General features: G+C 46.1%; 1 protein-coding gene across 1 annotated transcript; it reads right to left on the reverse strand.

Moving 5' to 3' along the window:
- Positions 1-1,019: 1,019 nt before the first annotated feature.
- On the reverse strand, positions 1,020-16,261 carry PIGT (phosphatidylinositol glycan anchor biosynthesis class T). The gene is made up of 12 exons (XM_044296521.1): positions 16,052-16,261; positions 15,279-15,456; positions 13,830-13,957; positions 11,877-11,977; positions 11,710-11,796; positions 10,495-10,582; positions 10,153-10,247; positions 8,680-8,848; positions 7,209-7,409; positions 5,499-5,664; positions 4,787-4,870; positions 1,020-3,228 (listed from the first exon to the last, which is right to left on the reverse strand). Exons 1-12 carry the CDS (start codon positions 16,233-16,235, stop codon positions 2,976-2,978), a joined length of 1,734 nt encoding a protein of 577 aa, XP_044152456.1. The 5' UTR covers positions 16,236-16,261; the 3' UTR covers positions 1,020-2,975.
- Between the last annotated feature and the right edge of the window lie 4,321 nt (positions 16,262-20,582).

Raw genomic sequence — 20,582 nt, forward strand, 5'->3', positions numbered from 1 at the left:
AGCCAAGCAGTACCATGCTGGTTAATGAAGCGGTGGCTACACTTGCGCGGCGTCCTCTCCATGCACTGCTATGAGACTTCCAAAAATAGCTATTTTCGGAAGTCCCATAGTAGTGAAGAGAGAGCAAGCCATTGGTCCCTGGGGTGGGACCCGCAGCAATCTGACATTCGTAGCATATCCGAACGATATGTCACAAATGCTGACTTCTTGAATTTGCCTGTAAGAGTATGGTCACACAGAAGATTTGTTGCAAAAATGGCTATGATGATCTCATTAATATGAATGGGAGTTGCAGAAAAGCATGCTGTATAGAAAAGTTTCTGCAACAAAACTGCAGTTTGCAATGAAATCTGCAGCAAACCCATGACATATACGGATGTAGCACATTATTTTGCTGAGGACTCATTGTGGATTTCACTGGAAATTCTGCCTCGTGAGGCCGTACCCTAAAGAGGACACCACAAGCCTTCTAAAAATGACCGAACACATGGTCTGTGCTATGAAGACTTCGCTTCCCCAGGGTCACCGGGTGTTAGATCTCTGCAGTTTGGCACTAGGAGAATAGTCAGAGAAAGTTATTTTTTTAAATCTCTTTATTTACAAAATCATATTTTCTGGACCCAAGAACAGAAGTGTAACATGGGCCTTAAAGGGGTTGTCTGCTTTTAACTATTGATGACCTATCCTCAGGATAGGTAATCAATATCAGATTGGCAGGAGGCAGACACCCTGCACCCCGCTGATCAGCTGTTTGACGAGAAGGCAGCGCTCATACAAGTGCTGCCTTCTCTGCTCTGTTTACCTGCACTGGTGAGCAGGTATAATTACAAGTTTGGCGTCTCTATTCACTTCTATGGAACGCTCTGTCTGTTCAAGTGAATACTACAGAGCTGTCCCATAGAAGTAAATGGGGACACCATAGTTGTAATTACACCTGCTCACCAGTGCAATTGCTGTGGCGAGCAGGTAAACAGAGCAGAGAAGTCAGCACTTGTATGAGCGCTGCCTTCTCTTCAAACAGCTGATCGGTGGGGGTGCTGGGAGTCGGACCCCCGCCAATCTGATATTGATGACCTATTCTGAGGCTAGGTCATCAATAGTAAGAAGCAGACAATACCTTTAAAGGGAATTTATCAGGGTGACCATCCCCTTTAACGTAGTGCATTCATTATATGTAAAGCGTGTAGCCTGCTAGTCAACTGAGTGGGACCATATGGTGCACTGAAGTAACCATGTAAGGCCTCATGCACACGGCCATTCCGTGCATTGGGGACCAAAATTTGCAGTCCCCAATGCACGGGCATTATCCGTGCAGATGCCGTGACGGTTCCAGACCCATTCAACTTGAATAGGTACGTGATCCGTCCACACCACAAAAAAATAGAACATGTTCTATTTTTTTTTGCGGTGCGGAGGCCCAAAGAGAAAGTAGTACTTCCGTGGGGTTTTGTGCCTCGGGTCCAAACTGACCTTCCAGATTGCGGACCAATTCAAGTGAATGGGCCCACATCTGTGATGCAGTGCACAAATGGCCGATGCCTGCATATTGCGAATCCGCAATACAGGCCACAGCCGTTTTCATGAGGCTTAAGAAGGTGCAGGTGGGCACACCATCTTGTACAAGTCCTATGTTAAATGGGTCTATCACTTTGACAAATTCCCTTTAAATATAAAAATCTGGATGTATTAGGTCTGTATTACTTTCTGTACATTTTTCGAAGGTTGACTCACAGCTTGTTATCAGAACAGATTATCAGTGGAGATCCAGGAGCTGAAGCACACAGATCATGCATGGCTAGTTATGTGCCCGAGCCCTTGGTACTTCTTTGTGATCTACTACCCAGCTCCAAAGCCTCGTCATCCTGCCAGTCAATGGTGGCATTAGCTCATGGATCTCAGCCTATTAAATAAATACCCATAAAATCCCATACCTCTTCCCAACCGTCATTATGATATCAGTTGAAACTCATGCATATAGAAAATATTAAAAACCTGAGCCCATATGATCTGGAATAACTGTCTTCATCCAGGAATCGTCTGTGTTATCAACCATGTTCACCAGGAGCCGGCCAGCATATCGCACCTGCCTCGCAACATTTCGAGGGTGCGTCCCTTTTGTCAAACGCTTGCCAATCTTGCTGATCGGTCATAAGGCAAAATGGATTTTTAATATTTTCTATATTAAGTCATGGATTATTTATTTATCCTCGTTCGACCTGAATAAAAGTAACTGAACGGCGATTTTGTTTGTCCTGTACATCCAGTGTGTATAAGGACTTTTTGCTGTATGTACAATGTCCCATTAACATGTGGGACAAAGCAATGTTTAGTGGTCCTCTACCCAACATTCATACAAATCCATAGCAAGTCATTTATAGCACGTAAAAAGGGTTTATACAAAAAAAAAAAAAAGCCTTCATCAATATCAGATTGGCAGGAGTCCAGAATCTGGCACACCCACCGAACAGCTGTGGTGCTCATGTGAGCGCTGCTTTCTCTTCTAAGGTTATCTGTGTGCAGTCTCCTTTGTAGCGGCGGTGCAGTGTAATTACTGCTCGTGCCATTCATGAGAGCTGCAACCTCTTTAAAAAGCCGACTGGCAGGGGTGCAGGGTCAGGCCCCCGCCGATCTGATATTGATGACCTGTCCTAACGATAGGTCACCAATAGTGTTGAGCGAACTTGTTTTTAAAGTTCTGCGTCCAAAGTTCGGGATATGGATTCTGCTACCACGGACCATAACGGAATTTGGAATCCAGAACAGGATTCTTCGATAACCCGAACCCGAACTTTGGACATAGAACTTAAAAAACAGGTTCGCCCAACACTAGTCATCAATATTACGCCACTGCTCAACCCCTTTAATCCTGTAAAACTCTTAACATGACAGCCAAGAATTCAGGTCTCGAGTCAGAGATACTGATGGGCACGGCAAGTGATGGTTGGGCCTGAGTAGAAATAGGCTCCATCCCATCATCATAGAGGTGCGACACCACGTAATCTGCGGATGATGTTGGCTATCTTCTTGGCCAGTCCACCCTTCTTATTGTCCTCCACTTGAAAAGTCCTGGTGAGGAGGTTGTAGAAAGAGCCGTAGCCCACGGCCACCACAGTGCAAGTCAGACAGATGACATTATAGGGCATGCTGAAGTCAGGAGTAGGAAGGTTCACCAGTAAGGGTTCAGTGTACAGCCGCATGAAGTAACCGGAATCATCAGAGGATGGGAATCTGGCAATGAGCAAAATGGAGAATAAGAGAAGGAAGTTCTCAGGAAATTGGCCATGAAATTTCAGTTATTGTAGTTGTCTACGGCTCTTCAAAGGGAACGGGTCACCTATAACTCCTTCTGCCAATTAAAATAAGATTGTGACATTCTTTTTTTTCTAATCAGTTTTTATTTTCTGACTGTAGATTTCTACTTCTGCATGAGATTATGGGGGCGGCCATCTTGCCTGAGCTGTTAACAGCATTTACAGCAGCCACCAAGTGCCATAGACACAATGGACTAGGGAGGGAATTCAACACTCCACACCTGGTAGAGACCTGCAGGAAAGCCTCAGCATGAGGACGGCACAGGATTGGAGAATATTACTTGGTTCTTTGATACCAATTTCTGCTGTTTCCTAGGTTAGGCCTCTTTCACATGAGTGATATGGAATGACGCAGGATCTGATCAGGGAAAAACGGATGTTTTGCAAGCAAGTCGAATCTCTTTTTTCTGCCATTGCGTTCAGTGTGTGCAGTTTTTCTGCCCGGATTGTATCTAGATTGCATGCGTTTTTTCACGCAAGTGAAGAAAAATCTACATCTCCTAGTAACCATCAGCTGCATCTGGATGCCTTCTACGCAAGTCCCATTCACGTGGGGCCAGAGCTACATGAAAACCACACAATATGTTGCGATTTTTCCTGAATGCAAAGATGATGCGTGAAAAATGTACACAGACCCATTGAAATGAACGGGTCAGGATAAGTACAGATGCGTTCACTACACGCATCACAGCCAAACAGAAAAAAGACCCGCTTGAGATCAGTTATTGGTCATGGGTCTAACAGCTGAAACTGTCCCCACATGACATCCAGCCTACAGGGGAACGTGACACTACATGCCACCCAGCTGAACCGATGACCATATAATACAACGGGAGCCACTGTCTGCAGAGGCTTTCTACTCTGGTGAATAGAGACGGTGGTCCAATGAAGGGGGGGGGGGGGGGGGGGGGCATATAAATAAGCTATTTGGACAAAGCCGGTTATAACAAGTATCAGATAGATGGGGGGTCCTACTGCTGGGACCTCCACCGATCATGAGAAGAGGGGCCCCGTAACCTGTGGAGCCCCCCTGAAACGGATGGAGTGGCTGGTCAGAAAAGTGCGCCGTCGTAATGGAGGGGTGCGCTTTTTCGACCGGCTGCTGGACCCCCCCACAGTCTCACAGTTATCCCCTATCCTGTTGTAGAAGGGATAACTTGTCATAACCGGAATACCCCTTTAAGGTTACATACATTTATTTTCTTATTTCATATTGCCTAGCAACCACTTGTCTTCCACCAACTTATTACATGTTGCACACAAGTAATTTTAGCCTTGGTTTAGGTATGTTTTACCATGGTCGATGATCATTTCCCTTATTATAGTTAGATGCCTGTATCTGGTGCATTCCTCATTCTTAATAAAATGTAACCCTCTGTATAATACTATATCCTCCCTCTGACCATGCAGTCTGATTCCCGGTAACTGACATTACTCCTCAGAGTAATATGAGAAGTCCAGATAGTAATACTCACATCGTGGAGAAGAGTGGGCTTGCTTCCAGCTCATCGGTCTTCGCATTCCTTACACTGGGGATCAGGACACTCAGTACTGAAGGACTATACAAGGAGACATGTTAGGATATTGGGCATGCTCCCTTACATACCCTCCTCACAGCACAAACATGAAGCTTATGAGGAGGCAAATCTCAGGAGCTAACCTTCTCCAATGTGGGCTACCAACAGGTAATGGGGAACTAATAAAAAATAAAAATAAACTGTGCGACCCATAAGCAATCAGTAGAAAGCGACCAGGCTTTGACTTAGGGCTCATGCACATGAACGTATATTATTTCCGTGTCCGTTCCGTTTTTTGGCGGACCGTATACGGAACCATTCATTTTTAGTGGGTCCACAATACAAACAGAAGTTACTCCGTGTGCATTCCAAGAAAAAAATATAACATGTCCTATTATTGTCTGCATTACAGACAAGGATAGTGCTGTTCTATCAGGGGCCAGCTGCCCCGTTCCACAAAATATGCAATGAACACAGACGTCATCCGTATTTTTTGCGGATCCGTTTTTTTGTGGACCACAAAATACATACCGTCGTATGCATGAGGCCTTAACTTTAGACTATCCAAGAAAAATATTGAAATTTATGATGTGGAGAGCACAAAAAAAAAAAAAAAAAGCTGTAAAAGCAACCCCACCGTGCAATATCGGAAAGTGTGTAGGTACCTCACCTGATATAGAATCCATGATTAGGGTCCGGAGGGTACTCCGTCCACTTCAGCAGCGCCCTCTCAAACTGGATGCTTATCTTAGTGACTGAATTAGGTGGCAGTTGGATTAACATCTCTAAGAGATGGGGGCACTGGCGATCCTTGGCTGGCACATAGTGGATATAACCTGGAAAATAAACAGGACAAATGTCAAGAGCCACCCATAATCTAATGAGTATGTGGCAGCAGGAGACCCTAAGGCTCAGGCACGTCCCTATCTTCTTGGTTCCCACCCGAAATAGCAGCTTCTCTCCTTACTCCTATTCACAAGTACTGCATGTGAACCAAGTCAAATTAAATTGAAGGTTCCATATCCAGTCCCTAATGACGAGATATTGTTAACCCTTTCACTGCTGGGGCAATTTTCACAAAACTAGAATTGCAAAACCATAGTATATCTCCATATACGTTATGAAACTAGACACCATTGTGACATTCTGAAAATTCCACCCAGCATATTGCAATCTTGGGGAGTTGTCAGGCAACTTTGCACCAAAGCCTAAAGTTATGTAAAGAAGGCATTAAAAGTCAGGTCTGTGGTTAAACCCCTTTTGTAAGCAGAGACTAAAATGTACAACACATTTGTTCCCCCCTTCCTTCCAAGGGTCACTGAAAGATGTCTAGTGGAATAGATGACCGTAATGATATGGAATGGGTAAGAGGGGAGACAACATAAAGAAAAGCTTCGGTGAAATGTACAGGACGAGAGATGACAGTAACATGTTGGAATCTCTTCTTGTAAACATGTAAAAACTATATTAACGGTTACGAACCCCCTTCGGTCCATTGTAGGGCTGAAACGATTACTTGATTAGATAGAGTAACTCAACACAAAAAAATCCTCAAACACAAATTCTTTGCATTGAGGATTCGTTTGTGCCGTGTAACCAAAGTGCGAGTGAAGCGATTGCTTTTACTCACCGCTCCGTGGTCTCCCGCCAGCCCGCACCGCGCTGTATCCTGACATACACACATCGTCAGGACATAGTGCGCGCTTACATGGGGTGGGGAGAAACCTGATAGAATTGGGGTGGGGGGAGGGGAGTTTTTATAAAGGAAAATTTTTTTTTTTTTTTCCTTATTAGAGTACTCAATCGTTGGAATAAGGCCTCATGCACACGACCGTTGTGTGCATTCGTGTCTGTTGTTCCGTTTTCCGTGATTTTCTGCGGACCCATTTACTTTCAATGGGTCCGTTGAAAACTCGGAAAATGCACCGTTGTTCATCCGCGTCCGTGTTTCAAGTCAATGGGTCCGTGAAAAAACACGCACTGGCCACCAATGAGTTAAATCCAGGGGAGGGAGGGGGCACCACTGAAGTGAAAGGGGCTGCGGATCCCTACACTACATGCAGTACTTTCGTCTCCGCTCCAAAATCATCTTCTGAGCGTAAACCTAACGGACCCCATTATAGTCTATGGGGTCCGTAGGCTCCGCTCGGCTCAGTTATGTGCCCAATCCATCCTTTCCGTTCTCCTGCTCCTATAACGGTGCAGGAGAACGGAAAGGCTAAACGCTGGTGTGAACTCAGCCTTACCTAGGTATCTACTCATTCCAGGTCAGTCACCACCGATAGTCAACCAAGTCTACTATGCTATAGCTAAGAGAGGGCACTTGTGTATGATCGCAGCAGGTTTACTTATGACAGATCTCCCAACCTGGCGCACTTACTGGGTTTATTCTCTTTGCCCTTGGTAATTATGGTCAGCGTGTGGACGTATAGACGGAGGTACCAGGGAACAGTCTCCAGAAACATGACAGGAAAGGCCCTGAATGGATGATTGTTATAAATCATGGTATTAATCACTCCAGTCTGAAGGCCATAGCCACTAACATAACGATCAGCATGGAAGACGGGAGCCTGGGGTTGACCTGGCAGAGATAAAAGTTGGAAACACACAAAAGGTCTCATTACTATTATTGAAGTGGTATACAACAGAGGTAAGGACAAAATACAACATTGTCAACGCAAAAACCTTTCCAGTCACAATATGGTCGGGGAATGTGCTCAAATATTTAAAACAAAAATGCACATGTTTAATTTAATGTGTTTTTTCCCCCCAATTTGAATAAGGTTTAAAATAAGTTGTGTCATAAGATGCAGCATATTATGTGAAAATGGCACAAATTAAACTATACGGTCCTGAGAAGCAAGAGACGCAGCACTGTTTAGCGTCACAGTCCATTCACGCCAGTGCCTAGAACCGCAGCACAGCACCACTGAAGTGAAAGGAGCTGCGGATGCCTACACTACTTGGTGACACCACTGAAGTGAAAGGGGCTGCGGATGCCTACACTACTTGGTGACACCACTGAAGTGAAAGGGGCTGCGGATGCCTACACTACTTGGTGACACCACTGAAGTGAAAGGGGCTGCGGATGCCTACACTACTTGGTGACACCACTGAAGTGAAAGGGGCTGCGGATGCCTACACTACTTGGTGACACCACTGAAGTGAAAGGGGCTGCGGATGCCTACACTACTTGGTGACACCACTGAAGTGAAAGGGGCTGCGGATGCCTACACTACTTGGTGACACCACTGAAGTGAAAGGAGCTGCGGATGCCTACACTACTTGGTGACACCACTGAAGTGAAAGGGGCTGCGGATGCCTACACTACTTGGTGACACCACTGAAGTGAAAGGGGCTGCGGATGCCTACACTACTTGGTTACACCACTGAAGTCAAAGGGGCTGCGGATGCCTACACTACTTGGTGACACCACTGAAGTGAAAGGGGCTGCGGATGCCTACACTACTTGGTGACACCACTGAAGTCAAAGGGGCTGCGGATGCCTACACTACTTGGTGACACCACTGAAGTGAAAGGGGCTGCGGATCCCTACACTACTTGGTGACCAGGAGAGCCACCGAGCAGAACAGCGCTAAACCCTTGATTCTTAGGACGGTGGAGGTCCGGGCAGCCAGAACCCAATCAGATAGTAACAGAATATGGATGTCAGCAGCAGTCATCTAATCAGAATCTGCAACAAGTGGCTGGTACTCTGTGGACGTCAAAGCCTCCATGTCTCGCATTTCCTCTGCAGAGAAGTCTCACTCCCCCAGCTGATAGCCGGGGGGTCATAGAGGCAGAACCAGCAGTGGGTGCCATCAGTGTTCCTGACGTCTTTTAGTTCTCACCTGAATCAGAACCTCCTTTCCACTTTAGTGCTACATTCACGTTTCTAGAGGTGTTGAAAAATTCGGGTTCTAGAAGATTATACAACGTGTACACCCTGTGATTTCCATGGACAGGAACCGTGATGTCCAAAGCTGAACTTGGTGTGACTTCAAACAGGTCAATCTCTTTCTGGAAAGGTGGAGAAAGTCATGTTGTTAGCACGTCCTGAAAATGAACACTCGACAGCCTAGACCCATGTCCAGTTGAAAAAGATAAATAAAAAACAGAAGGGGGGGGGGGTCCTCTGTCAAGGACTTGGCCAGAGAGGACACCTCTTGCTCTGGAAGGCCCGTCCTGAATTACACATGTATGAAAACCTCGCCAGAGAAAAAAAAAAAAAAAAAAGTGTACTTGTCGCCCAGAACAAGAGTCCATGTTTCCTATTTCCAGGGCAGTTTAGAAACTGGAAGCTGAACTGTGAAATGTGTCACCAAAAATGTTATCTGCCAGTTAAAACCAGATGGTAGCACATATACATTTTTTTCTAATCTGTTTTTATTTTCTGATTCAGATTTATTCTATTTCATGAACATGATTATGGGGGCGGCCATCTTGCCTGAGCTGATCTCAACAGAATTTAGAAATCGGTAAGAAAATTGCTTTACGGCAGTCACATGGGCCATGGACGCAATGTACAGGAGGGGACCCTATTGATTTCTATGGGAGAGTTTTCTAGGCATGCTCTGTGATCTGTGCAGAGGTCATTGTACAAGGAAAGGAAAGAATAGATAAGGCTACTTTCACACTAGCGTTAATATTTTACGGTATTGAGATCCATCATAGGGTCTCAATACCAGAAAAAAACTCTTCCGTTTTGTCCCCATTAATTGTCAATGGGGACAAAACCTAACTGAACAGAACAGAATGCTCCAAAATTCATTCCGTTCCGTTCTCATATCGGAGAGCAGCATGCTGAAGTTTGCTTTCCATCCTGGGATGCGGAACAAAACGGATCCGTCATGACCCACAATGCAAGTCAATGGGGACGGACAGAATAGAAAATGGACACGTCCCCCATTCACTTTCAATGGAGTTCATGACGGATCCGTCTTGGCAATGTTAAAGATAATACAACCGGATCCGTTCATAACAGATGCAGATTGTTGTATTATCAGTAACGGAAGAGTTTTTGCTAGTGTGAAAGCTGTGACAATCACCTATTGTGAATGGTGGATGCTGTCTTATCTGTACACAAAGGTGATATCTTTACAGACAGGATTAGAATGACAGATAAGCAGATAACTGCAGTAAAGTGATCTATACATTTAAAGTGGTGCCTATTGTTAGATATAGTAGCCAGTGCACAAAACTTCAGGATTTTATGTTTTTTGTTGGAACATTAAAAACAGCTTAAAAATATGTTAAACATAAAAAAAGTGATTTAAAACCGCAGGACATTTTCTGACAGGTTCCATGTGTACACAGTGTCCTACCTCGTCATATCCAGACTCCACATAGATCTTGCTGTGAGTAGCCAGAGGACAAGGCTCAGTTACTGTTCGGGCAAACATCTTAAAGAGAGACCAGTCTGTAAGAGGATGAAATGACTAAGTGTAAGGAGCCGGTCTGTTAGAGGATAGCTGAATTCAGGGAGACAGTTATTGAAAATAGAAACTGCGCAGAGAAATGCAGGATCACAGGGACGCCGTGATTTCAGAAAACTTGCATATTGCACATATAGGGACAGGTTTGTTCTGGTCACTTACATACCAGTACATAAAGGAGGTGGACCTTACACACATCTATTATACGATCATTATAAGAAATGTGAATACCTCTTTTCCCAAGTCCGTTGGTATACATGTCAAACACCACAGTTAACATTTGTCTCAACTCCCAGGAGACCGCTGAGCATCCTGCATCCTAGAAAATAATGAGATTGTTTTCTTCGTACTGTGGATCGTTATCAAGAAGTATCACAAAAACCGCATTCCTAGAGAATACTCGCTATCCTAAGATGTGGATGCCTATTCCTCTGATGTGCAGACTTACAGTACACGGCCGTTGTTCAGCTGCGCACGTATTGCGGGTAGCAAACAGTGGGTCTGCAATATGCAGGCACCGGCCGTGTGCACCTCGCATCACAGACGCGGACCCATTCACTTGAACAGGTCCGCAATCGGCAAGGTCTGTGCGGAACGGAGGCACAGAACCACTACTTGCCGTATCAAATTTTAGGTCTGCACGAGCATTGCACTTTTTTCGCACTCCCATCAATAGAAAAGGCTATTCTCATTCACAAATATGGACAAAAATAAGACAAGTGCAAGAGGCCTAGTGGCCAGTATGTAAACTGCAGGTTTTAAGATTTTTTTTACTACAGAGACATAAAAAGCTAAAGGAAAAAAAAATGCGTGTGACATAACCTGATTTAAAGGGGTTATCCGAGACTAACAAATGCCCCCATATGCCTGGGCCCCTCAAACTGAATATACTTACCTGGCTCGCTGCGTCGCTCCTGGTCCCCGCACCTGCTTCACCGCGTGCGCGGATGAAAACATCCGGTGTCCGGGGGAAGCGGGAGCAGCCAATGGCAGGCGGTGACAAGGACAATCCTTGCAGGTCATGCTAGGGAGGCTCATCCCTGTCACCGTCAGCAACTGGCTGCTCCCCGCCGACACCGGATGTTTTCATCCGCGCACGGAGAGAAACAGCAGCGGTGGTGCGGGGACCAGGAGCGGCGCAGCGAGCCAGGTAAGTATCACAAGATTCAGTGATGGACCCGGGCATATAGGGGGGCATTTATTAGTCTCTGATAACCCCTTTAAACAATGGGTCATTTTCTGCTGACATATTTCCTTTAAACCCCCTAAGTAACCAGCGCTGATGCTTCAGTGGTGTCCGCTGTTTGCTTTCCTGAAGTGATGACGTGCTGCAGACAATCACCGGACTCAGCGGTCCCGCTAGAACATATGCACGTTATTGCTCCGGGAAACTATTTTAAACCAGTAAGTGTTTTTCTTACCCTTATACTACTATATATCACTTACTCTACAAACTGGTCGGATGTGCACAGACTGGGAGTGGTAACTGGTGTGATACAGACGCTCTGCCTCCAACAGAGAAGCCAGGCCAACCTGCGGTCAGAACACACGGAATTAATACCTGGAATCCACTCTCTTAATAGGATCATCTTATAACATATCTAAGTAGCTACCTTGGAGCCACAAGGCAGCAGCTTCTTCCATGGAGTCAGGTTCTCAGTGCACACAATCTCCCTGGGTAAGGTGGCATATCGCAGAAGGTGGTGATCTGTCACTGCAAGATGGGCAGATTAGAATCATTCCAACATATAAGCTGCCCTTACACCTCCAATAGCAGACAGCTATGTCTCCCGAGTCCCTCATACACACTTAGTTTGGCTAAGTGTGCATGTGTTCTCAATGAGAAGAGAGGCAAAAACTGCTGCCAGACACCTCTGGTGAATTATCTCCCGTAACCGGGGACTATGTGCAGACTGTTTACAGACGTGGACAAAATTGTTGGTACCCTTTGGTCAATGAAAGAAAAAGTCACAATGGTCACAGAAATAACTTTAATCTGACAAAAGTAATAATAAATTAAAATTCTATAAATGTTAACCAATGAAAGTCAGACATTGTTTTTCAACCATGCTTCAACAGAATTATGTAAAAAAATAAACTCATGAAACAGGCATGGACAAAAATGATGGTACCCCTAACTTAATATTTTGTTGCGCAACCTTTTGAGGCAATCACTGCAATCAAACGCTTCCTGTAACTGTCAATGAGACATCTGCACCTCTCAGCAGGTATTTTGGCCCACTCCTCATGAGCAAACTGCTCCAGTTGTGTCCGGTTTGAAGGGTGCCTTTTCCAGACTGCATGTTTCAGCTCCTTCCAAAGATGCTCAATAGGATTGAGGTCAGGGCTCATAGAAGGCCACTTTAGAATAGTCCAATTTTTTCCTCTTAGCCATTCTTGGGTGTTTTTAGCGGTGTGTTTTGGGTCATTGTCCTGTTGCAAGACCCATGACCTGCGACTGAGACCAAGCTTTCTGACACTGGCTAGTACATTTCTCTCTAGAATTCCTTGATAGTCTTGAGATTTCATTGTACCCTGCACAGATTCAAGACACCCTGTGCCAGACGCAGCAAAGCAGCCCCAGAACATAACAGAGCCTCCTCCATGTTTCACAGTAGGGACAGTGTTCTTTTCTTGATATGCTTCATTTTTTCGTCTGTGAACATACAGCTGATGTGCCTTGGCAAAAACTTCGATTTTTGTCTCATCTGTCCACAGGACATTCTCCCAGAAGCTTTGTGGCTTGTCAACATGTAGTTTGGCATATTCCAGTCTTGCTTTTTTATGATTCGTTTTCAACAATGGTGTCCTCCTTGGTCGTCTCCCATGTAGTCCACTTTGGCTCAAACAACGACGGATGGTGCGATCTGACACTGATGTTCCTTGAGCATGAAGTTCACCTTGAATCTCTTTAGAAGTCTTTCTAGGCTCTTTTGTTACCATTCGGATTATCCGTCTCTTAGATTTGTCATCAATTTTCCTCCTGCGGCCACGTCCAGGGAGGTTGGCTACAGTCCCATGGATCTTAAACTTATGAATAATATGTGCAACTGTACTCACAGGAACATCTAGTTGCTTGGAGATGGTCTTATAGCCTTTACCTTTAACATGCTTGTCTATAATTTTCTTTCTGATCTCTTGAGACAGCTCTTTCCTTTGCTTCCTCTGGTCCATGTCGAGTGTGGTACACACCATATCACCAAACAACACAGTGATTACCTGGAGCCATATATATAGGCCCAATGGCTGATTACAAGGTTGTAGACACCTGTGATGCTAATTAGTGGACACACCTTGAATTAACATGTCCCTTTGGTCACATTATGTTCTGTGTTTTCTAGGGGTACCATCATTTTTGTCCATGCCTGTTTCATGAGTTTATTTTTTTACATAATTCTGTTGAAGCATGGTTGAAAAACAATGTCTGACTTTCATTGGTTAACATTTATAGAATTTTAATTTATTATTACTTTTGTCAGATTAAAGTTATTTCTGTGACCATTGTGACTTTTTCTTTCATTGACCAAAGGGTACCAACAATTTTGTCCACGTCTGTATATACTGACCATTGGCCAGTCCCAGAGGCTTGAAGGACGCAGTCGGAGTCACGGTGTTAGTGGAGTCTATGAAGTTTAGCGAGGCGCAGAAGATTCCCGAGAGGATGTTCGTCAGCTCCTTCCAGTTTTTGTCCACACTGAAATTACAAACAAAACCCCAACATTAAAAAAAGACATGGCCTCTACCAATTACCATTACCAAAGCAGAGGATCAATCTATACATCATGTATAAGTGAGGAGTACACAGGGTCGTATACAAGCAGAGCCTCTGTAAATGCACATTGGATTTACCAAGTTACCAATCCTGATGGGTGAAGCTGCAGGGAAACCCAATATTACACAGGCACATTCCTACGAACGCATAACCATACAATCAAGGGCATAGACCCTACAGGGAAATTTCTCGGAGCGCTGAAACCCAGGGGGGCGCCCGAGCCCTCTTCACTGTCCCGCGCTGAGTAGAAATGATCTGATGTTTATAGCATTAATGCTAAAAGCATCAGGTACTTATGCTCCTGGCCAACGGCCACAACTGTATCACTGTCCTCAGGACGTGGGTACAGTTGAATACTGTGGCGAGGGTGGCAGTATTTTGTGCTGCACTGTGTTAATTAGTTCTGCTGGGGTGGTATATTGTGCTGCACTGTGGTATTTGGTTCTGCTGGGGCATTATATTGTGCTGCACTGTGGTATTTGGTTCTGCTGGGGCGGTATATTGTGCTGCACTGTGGTATTTGGTTCTGCTGGGGCGGTATATTGTGCTGCACTGTGGTATTTGGTTCTGCTGGGGCGGTATATTGTGCTGCACTGTGGTATTTGGTTCTGCTGGGGCGGTATATTGTGCTGCACTGTGGTATTTGGTTCTGCTGGGGCAGTATATTGTGCTGCACTGTGGTATTTGGTTCTGCTGGGGCGGTATATTGTGCTGCACTGTGGTATTTGGTTCTGCTGGGGCAGTATATTGTGCTGCACTGTGGTATTTGGTTCTGCTGGGGCGGTATATTGTGCTGCACTGTGGTATTTGGTTCTGCTGGGGCGGTATATTGGGCTGCACTGTGGTATTTGGTTCTGCTGGGGCGGTATATTGTGCTGAACTGTGGTATTTGGTTCTGCTGGGGCAGTATATTGTGCTGCACTGTGGTATTTGGTTCTGCTGGAGCAGTATATTGTGCTGCACTGTGGTATTTGGTTCTGCTGGGGCGGTATATTGTGCTGAACTGTGGTATTTGGTTCTGCTGGGCAATATATTGTGCTGCACTGTGGTATTGCTGACCCACCTACTAATGTCGCCCCATCTTCCATCAGTTTGGACCCTCCTAGAACATGGGGCCACTTTTAGTTCCCAGTCCGCCCCTGCATACAATAATAATTGGTCACACAAAATCCTCCACAGAGGCGTCCATACGCCCTCGCCGGACAACCCCTTTCACACCTTCTCCTCTACACTGGGGACTTACTCTTTGACAGACTCCTGAAACCAGACCCAGAGCTCGGCCCCGGCAGGTGCCTGCAGGAGGGGCTGCCCCCAGGATCTTGTATGCCAGAACCCCTGCGTGAAGGACAGATGCAGCTCCTGGATGGAGTACTTCCAGATCACTTGGCCAAGAACTTTAGGGAACAACCTGTAGTGAGAAACTGAAAGAAAGAAATATCTGTAGAAATGCAGAACGGAGCCAGTAGATACCAACGACTAAGACAGGGCATATATGGGCATCACAGAGAGCCAGGAAAGAGTTAACAAGCAGGTTTTTTTTTTAGACAATAAGCAGAATGGGTTAAATATGGATCCCCCCACCACTGCTGTTCTGCCCGGTCTCTGCTGGTGTCCACTTCCTGGGCCTAAGCTTGAGACACAGAAGGTGGTAGGAGATGCCCGCTTAGCCACGCCAATCACTGGCTGAGTCCACTGAGCGGGCATCTCCTGTGTGTCAGGCTGGGGCCAGGAAGTGGGGACCCGTCACCACATCCCTCCATAGTAACTTGTTTCCCCCAACCCAATCAGTGCCCACACCAGAGAAATCCATGCCTTTACTATAGGCTTGGAGTGGCATTCCAGAGAAAATGATCTTGGTGCAACGAGGGCGTCACAGTTGCACCAAAATCTCTGCCCCCCCCCCCCCCCCAATATACTCTATGGCCTGCTAGGGGGCAGCAGGTCATCAGGTGACATTCTCAGCTCTGCTACACCGCCTTGTGTGAGCCGCACACGGATGTACAGAAGGGCTGTCACCTCTCTCCTGCCGCAGGTCCGAGTCCAGGCGGGTGCGGAACTGGAAGGTGGCGGCGATATCCCCGGAGCGCAGCGGGGTGAGGAGCAGCTCTTCTTGGAAGGAGTCTCCATGGGGAAGCCCGGCCGCGTCCCCTCCCCGGGGTGACAGCAGCAAAGGGAGCAGCAGCAGCCACACAGCGGCCATGACTACACAGCGCGTGCGCGGTGAGGACCTTCCGGCGGCGCAGGGTCACGTGACGAGCGCTAGTCACGTGACTCCGAAGCAGAGGCGAGGCTGGTGCTGCGGCCAGTCATGTGTATACGACGCACGTATGTGCCCGCGAACACAAGCGGCGCTGCCACCCCCAGTGCACTGAGGAGGAGAGGATAATCCTCATCATCCCAACTCTCTCCATCCTCCTGCTTAAGGCCAGGGATGACTGACACCTCTCTATGCTCCCCCATGTACATGATGTAATGCAGGGATCAGCAACCTCTGGCACTTCAGCTGTGGTGAAACTACAACTCCCAGCATGCCTACTTGCTTGGCTGTTCTTGTAACTCCCATAGAAATGAATAAAGCATGCTGGGGGTTGTAGTTTCATAACAGCGGGAGTGCCGGGGGTTGCTAACCCCTGATGTAGTGTGTAGTATATGTCTGTACTATGTGTACTCTAGTCCAGTGTCTTCTGGTAGTAAAATATTACTGGCCGTAAGGGGGGCACTGGGGGGACATTACTGGCCATAAGGGCGGCACTGGGGGGACATTACTGGCCATAAAGGGGACACTGGGGGGACATTACTGGTCATTAGGGTGCACTGGGGGGATATATTACGGGCAGTAAGGGGGCACATTACTGGCCATTAGGGGAACACTGGGGAGACATTACGGGCCGTAAGGGGGGCACTGGGGGACATTACTGGTCGTAAGGGGGGCACTGGGGGACATTACTGGCCGTAAGGGGGGCACTGGGGGACATTACTGGCCGTAAGGGTGGCACTGGGGGACATTACTGGCCGTAAGGGTGGCACTGGGGGACAGTATGGGAGGAAATTACTACTGTGGAGCATATTTCTACTACGTGAGGGGGAAATTACTATGTGTGGACAGTGTGTGTGGGGGAATTAATCTAAGGTTTTATTATTATTACTGGGCATTTATAATTGCTGTAGACACTATAGGGACATTATTTCTAGTGGGGTCACTATTCTTTCAGCAGTATAGTACCTGGGGCATTGGGGAGCACCACAGGCACACTATTGGAAATGAAAGCACGATGACATTGTTAGGACACCAGGATGGGGGGGGGGGGGGTTAATGGAAAATCTGAAAAATCTAACGTGTCTTTAACAAACTCTGTAGAGATGAGATGCGGCTGAAAGACTTTGTCATGGAGGTCTGATTAAAATGGAGGAGAAGAGGAAAGAGAAGGTCTACTTGACAGGAGATGTCACTGGATGTGAGAGCTATGTGGTGCTGTATTCTCCTATATGTAGTGCTGGCTCACTACTGTGACCTGCGTCTCATCTTCTCCAAGTCTTTTTTTTTAAATTATTATAATTATATATATTTTTAATTTGGCGACTAAAAATATAATTTGGCTTCTAAATTTTTCAGTTTAGGAGCCAATGGCTCCTGTTTATTTTTTCTTAGTCTGGAGCACAATTATTGCTGTCATGCCACCCTTCTTATCCTACTTTTGGTATGAATAGGATTCTTATTCCTAAACATGTTGATCCAGAAGCATGCCAGAAAAAACATGGACACCTGGAAGAGGTTGTGTCACTTCAGCAACTGGCATTTATCATGCAGAGAAAGTTAATACAAGGCACTTACTAATGTATTGTGATTGTCCATATTGCCTCCTTTGCTGGCTTGATTCACTTTTCCATCACATTATACACTGCTCATTTCCAGGGGTTATGACCACCCAACAGTGGATGTGTATGTGTGCCTATGTGCACTCCCATGGTCCCGGCCATCAGAGAGGCCAGTTCTTTTTCCTATAGTGTGCAAGCACGGCCACGGCTGATGGACTGCTAGGTGGACGTAACCATGGAAACTAGCAGTGTATAATGTGATGGAAAAATGAATCTAGCCAGCAAAGGAGGCAATAAGAGATGGCCTTGCGGTTTGCCAAGCGCTTCTTTCGCAGCGAACTTTGCTCGTTCGCGATTCGCCGAACATGCAAACCTATGGCATTGCGCTGAACTTTGACCCATGACACATCCATCAGGTGGGACAGGACAGCCAATTGAGATGTTTCAGCACATGGACACACCCCCACCCTATAACAGAACCCGACTTGGCAACGATTTTACATTCAGTGTTTTGCCAGTGTAGGGAGAGGTTGCTGTGTGGAGTGGGCACAGGCTGTTAGGGACACCAAACGCTAGCTAATAGGGCCACAAAAGACCTTTTAAAGGACTGGTATAGGTGTGCTATCGATAGGTGTAACATACTGAGGGGTGTGATATACTTATAATATACTTTCTAACATAGAAAGTATATTATAGTACATTTGTGCTGTGCAGCAGTTGTGTGCGGTTCTGCTGCGATACGGCAGCTATACAGAGGGACAAACGCTGTTGGAACAACTAATTGCAACTGGTGTGATATACCTGTTGCCCCAAAAAAATACTGATTAAGGCAGGGGTGTGATATACCTATAATATACTTTCTAATATAGAAAGTATATTATAGTGCATTTGTATTGTGCAGCAGTTGTGTGCGGTTCTGCTGCGATACTGCAGGTATATGGAGGGACAAGCGTTATTGGAACAAATAATTTCTACTGGTGTGATATACCAGTCGTCCCCCAAAAAGAACTGATTGAGGGGTGCGATATACCTGCTTCCACAAAATACTGATTAAGGGGTTTTATATACCTGCTTCCACAAAATACTGATTGAGGGTTGCGATATACCTGCTTCCACTAAATACAGAGTTAGGGGTGCGATATACCTGCTTCCACTAAATACTGATTGAGGGTTGCGATATACCCGCTTCCACCAAATATTGATTCAGGTGTTCTATATACCTGCTTCTACAAAATACTGATTGAGGGGTGCAATATAACGGCTTCCGCCAAATACTGATTGAGGCCTGCAATATACCTGCTTCCACAAATACTGCTTTTCTCTAGGGACTTTGCCACAGGGTCATTTTGAAAATGACAGGCAGAGGAATAGGCAGGCCGTTCTGCAGGGGTGGTAGGGGTCGGGCAGGTGCACCAGGCCGGAGCCTAAGTGGGAAGTTGGAGAAGGTGCGTGCGATTACATCAAATGACACACCAGAGTTGGTTGAGAGGCTCACTCGGCCTTCCGCTTCTGCACCCTCCTCATCCTCTCTATCTGCACCCTCTTCACTCTGCTGTGTGCACCCCCAAAGACACCACCACCACCATAGCCCCTCCACTCGAGTCAGAGGAATTATTTTCCCTTCAATTCCCAGACCTTAGCGATGTCGGAACTGCTAGCCCGTCAACTACTGCCATATAAACTGGTGGACTCGGAGGCCTTTCGAAAATTTGTGGCCATTGGCACACCACAATGGAAGATCCCCGGAAGGAAATATTTCTCCAGAAGGGCATCCCAGAGCTATATGGCCATTTGTTTTCTTATTTTCGAATAACTGTGGCATACAGCTGTCTCTGTCCTACTTAGGCATAATTTAGATGGTGCATTTTAGGGACCTGTGATACAGTCAGTTCAGATCATTAGGTCCATGCTATGCCAGGATTTCTAGCTGTAATATGGATGATAACATGCGCCCACATCACAGCCGTCTGAATGAGGGTAAGTTCACAATCCCTTTTTTGTGTTCTTTGGCGTAAGTGACAGGAATATATATACGTATGCAGCAAAAACCACGATGAAGATGTTACTGGTGACATCATTGGTGTATAGTAATGTGGCAGATCTACCACCCAAGCGCCCACATTAACATGGAGGTGGTCCTATAAATCAGAGATGCAGGCTGTGGCAGGTGTGAGGTGGGGGCTTTGAGGAGGCCTCTCCCTCTCTGCTGGAGTTTTGGTATGGATTTCTAGTGTTTAGCAGGTTGTGGCCATCTCTCCGCAGCTGCGCTGTCAGTCCTCGCTCACGTTCCTCTCGGCGAGAACTCCACATCCCAGCAGCAGCCATAAACCAGTTATACAATCTGAGCTACAGATATAGCACCTTGCCCGCAGGGTAAAGGAAACGCTACTGGAAACTCAGCCCTCCAGTATCTGGACTGTAAGGAAGCCTTCATGTGTTTGGCCACTGGGCGGCGCTGTTCTACTGATATCCATATGTCTTTCCTCTGACTATTTCATCTGCCCCTTCTCAGCCCCACCATGTTCTTCAGCAGATACTTTGTAAAGGCTCATGCAGTGTAAAGCAGCTTTCTGGGACCCCAAAATTTTTACAAAAGGCTGGAAATGTTCTAAAAATAAGCGCAAACTTTTCGGGTTCCAGGTTCACGTTCTACATTGGACTCCACAATAAAGCTTAAAGGGGGTGTGCCAAGTATTAAAGTTATCCCCTATCCATAGGATAAATGAAAACT

The sequence above is a fragment of the Bufo gargarizans genome, chromosome 6 (genome assembly GCF_014858855.1).
Source record: "Bufo gargarizans isolate SCDJY-AF-19 chromosome 6, ASM1485885v1, whole genome shotgun sequence".
Classification (NCBI taxonomy): domain Eukaryota; kingdom Metazoa; phylum Chordata; class Amphibia; order Anura; family Bufonidae; genus Bufo; species Bufo gargarizans.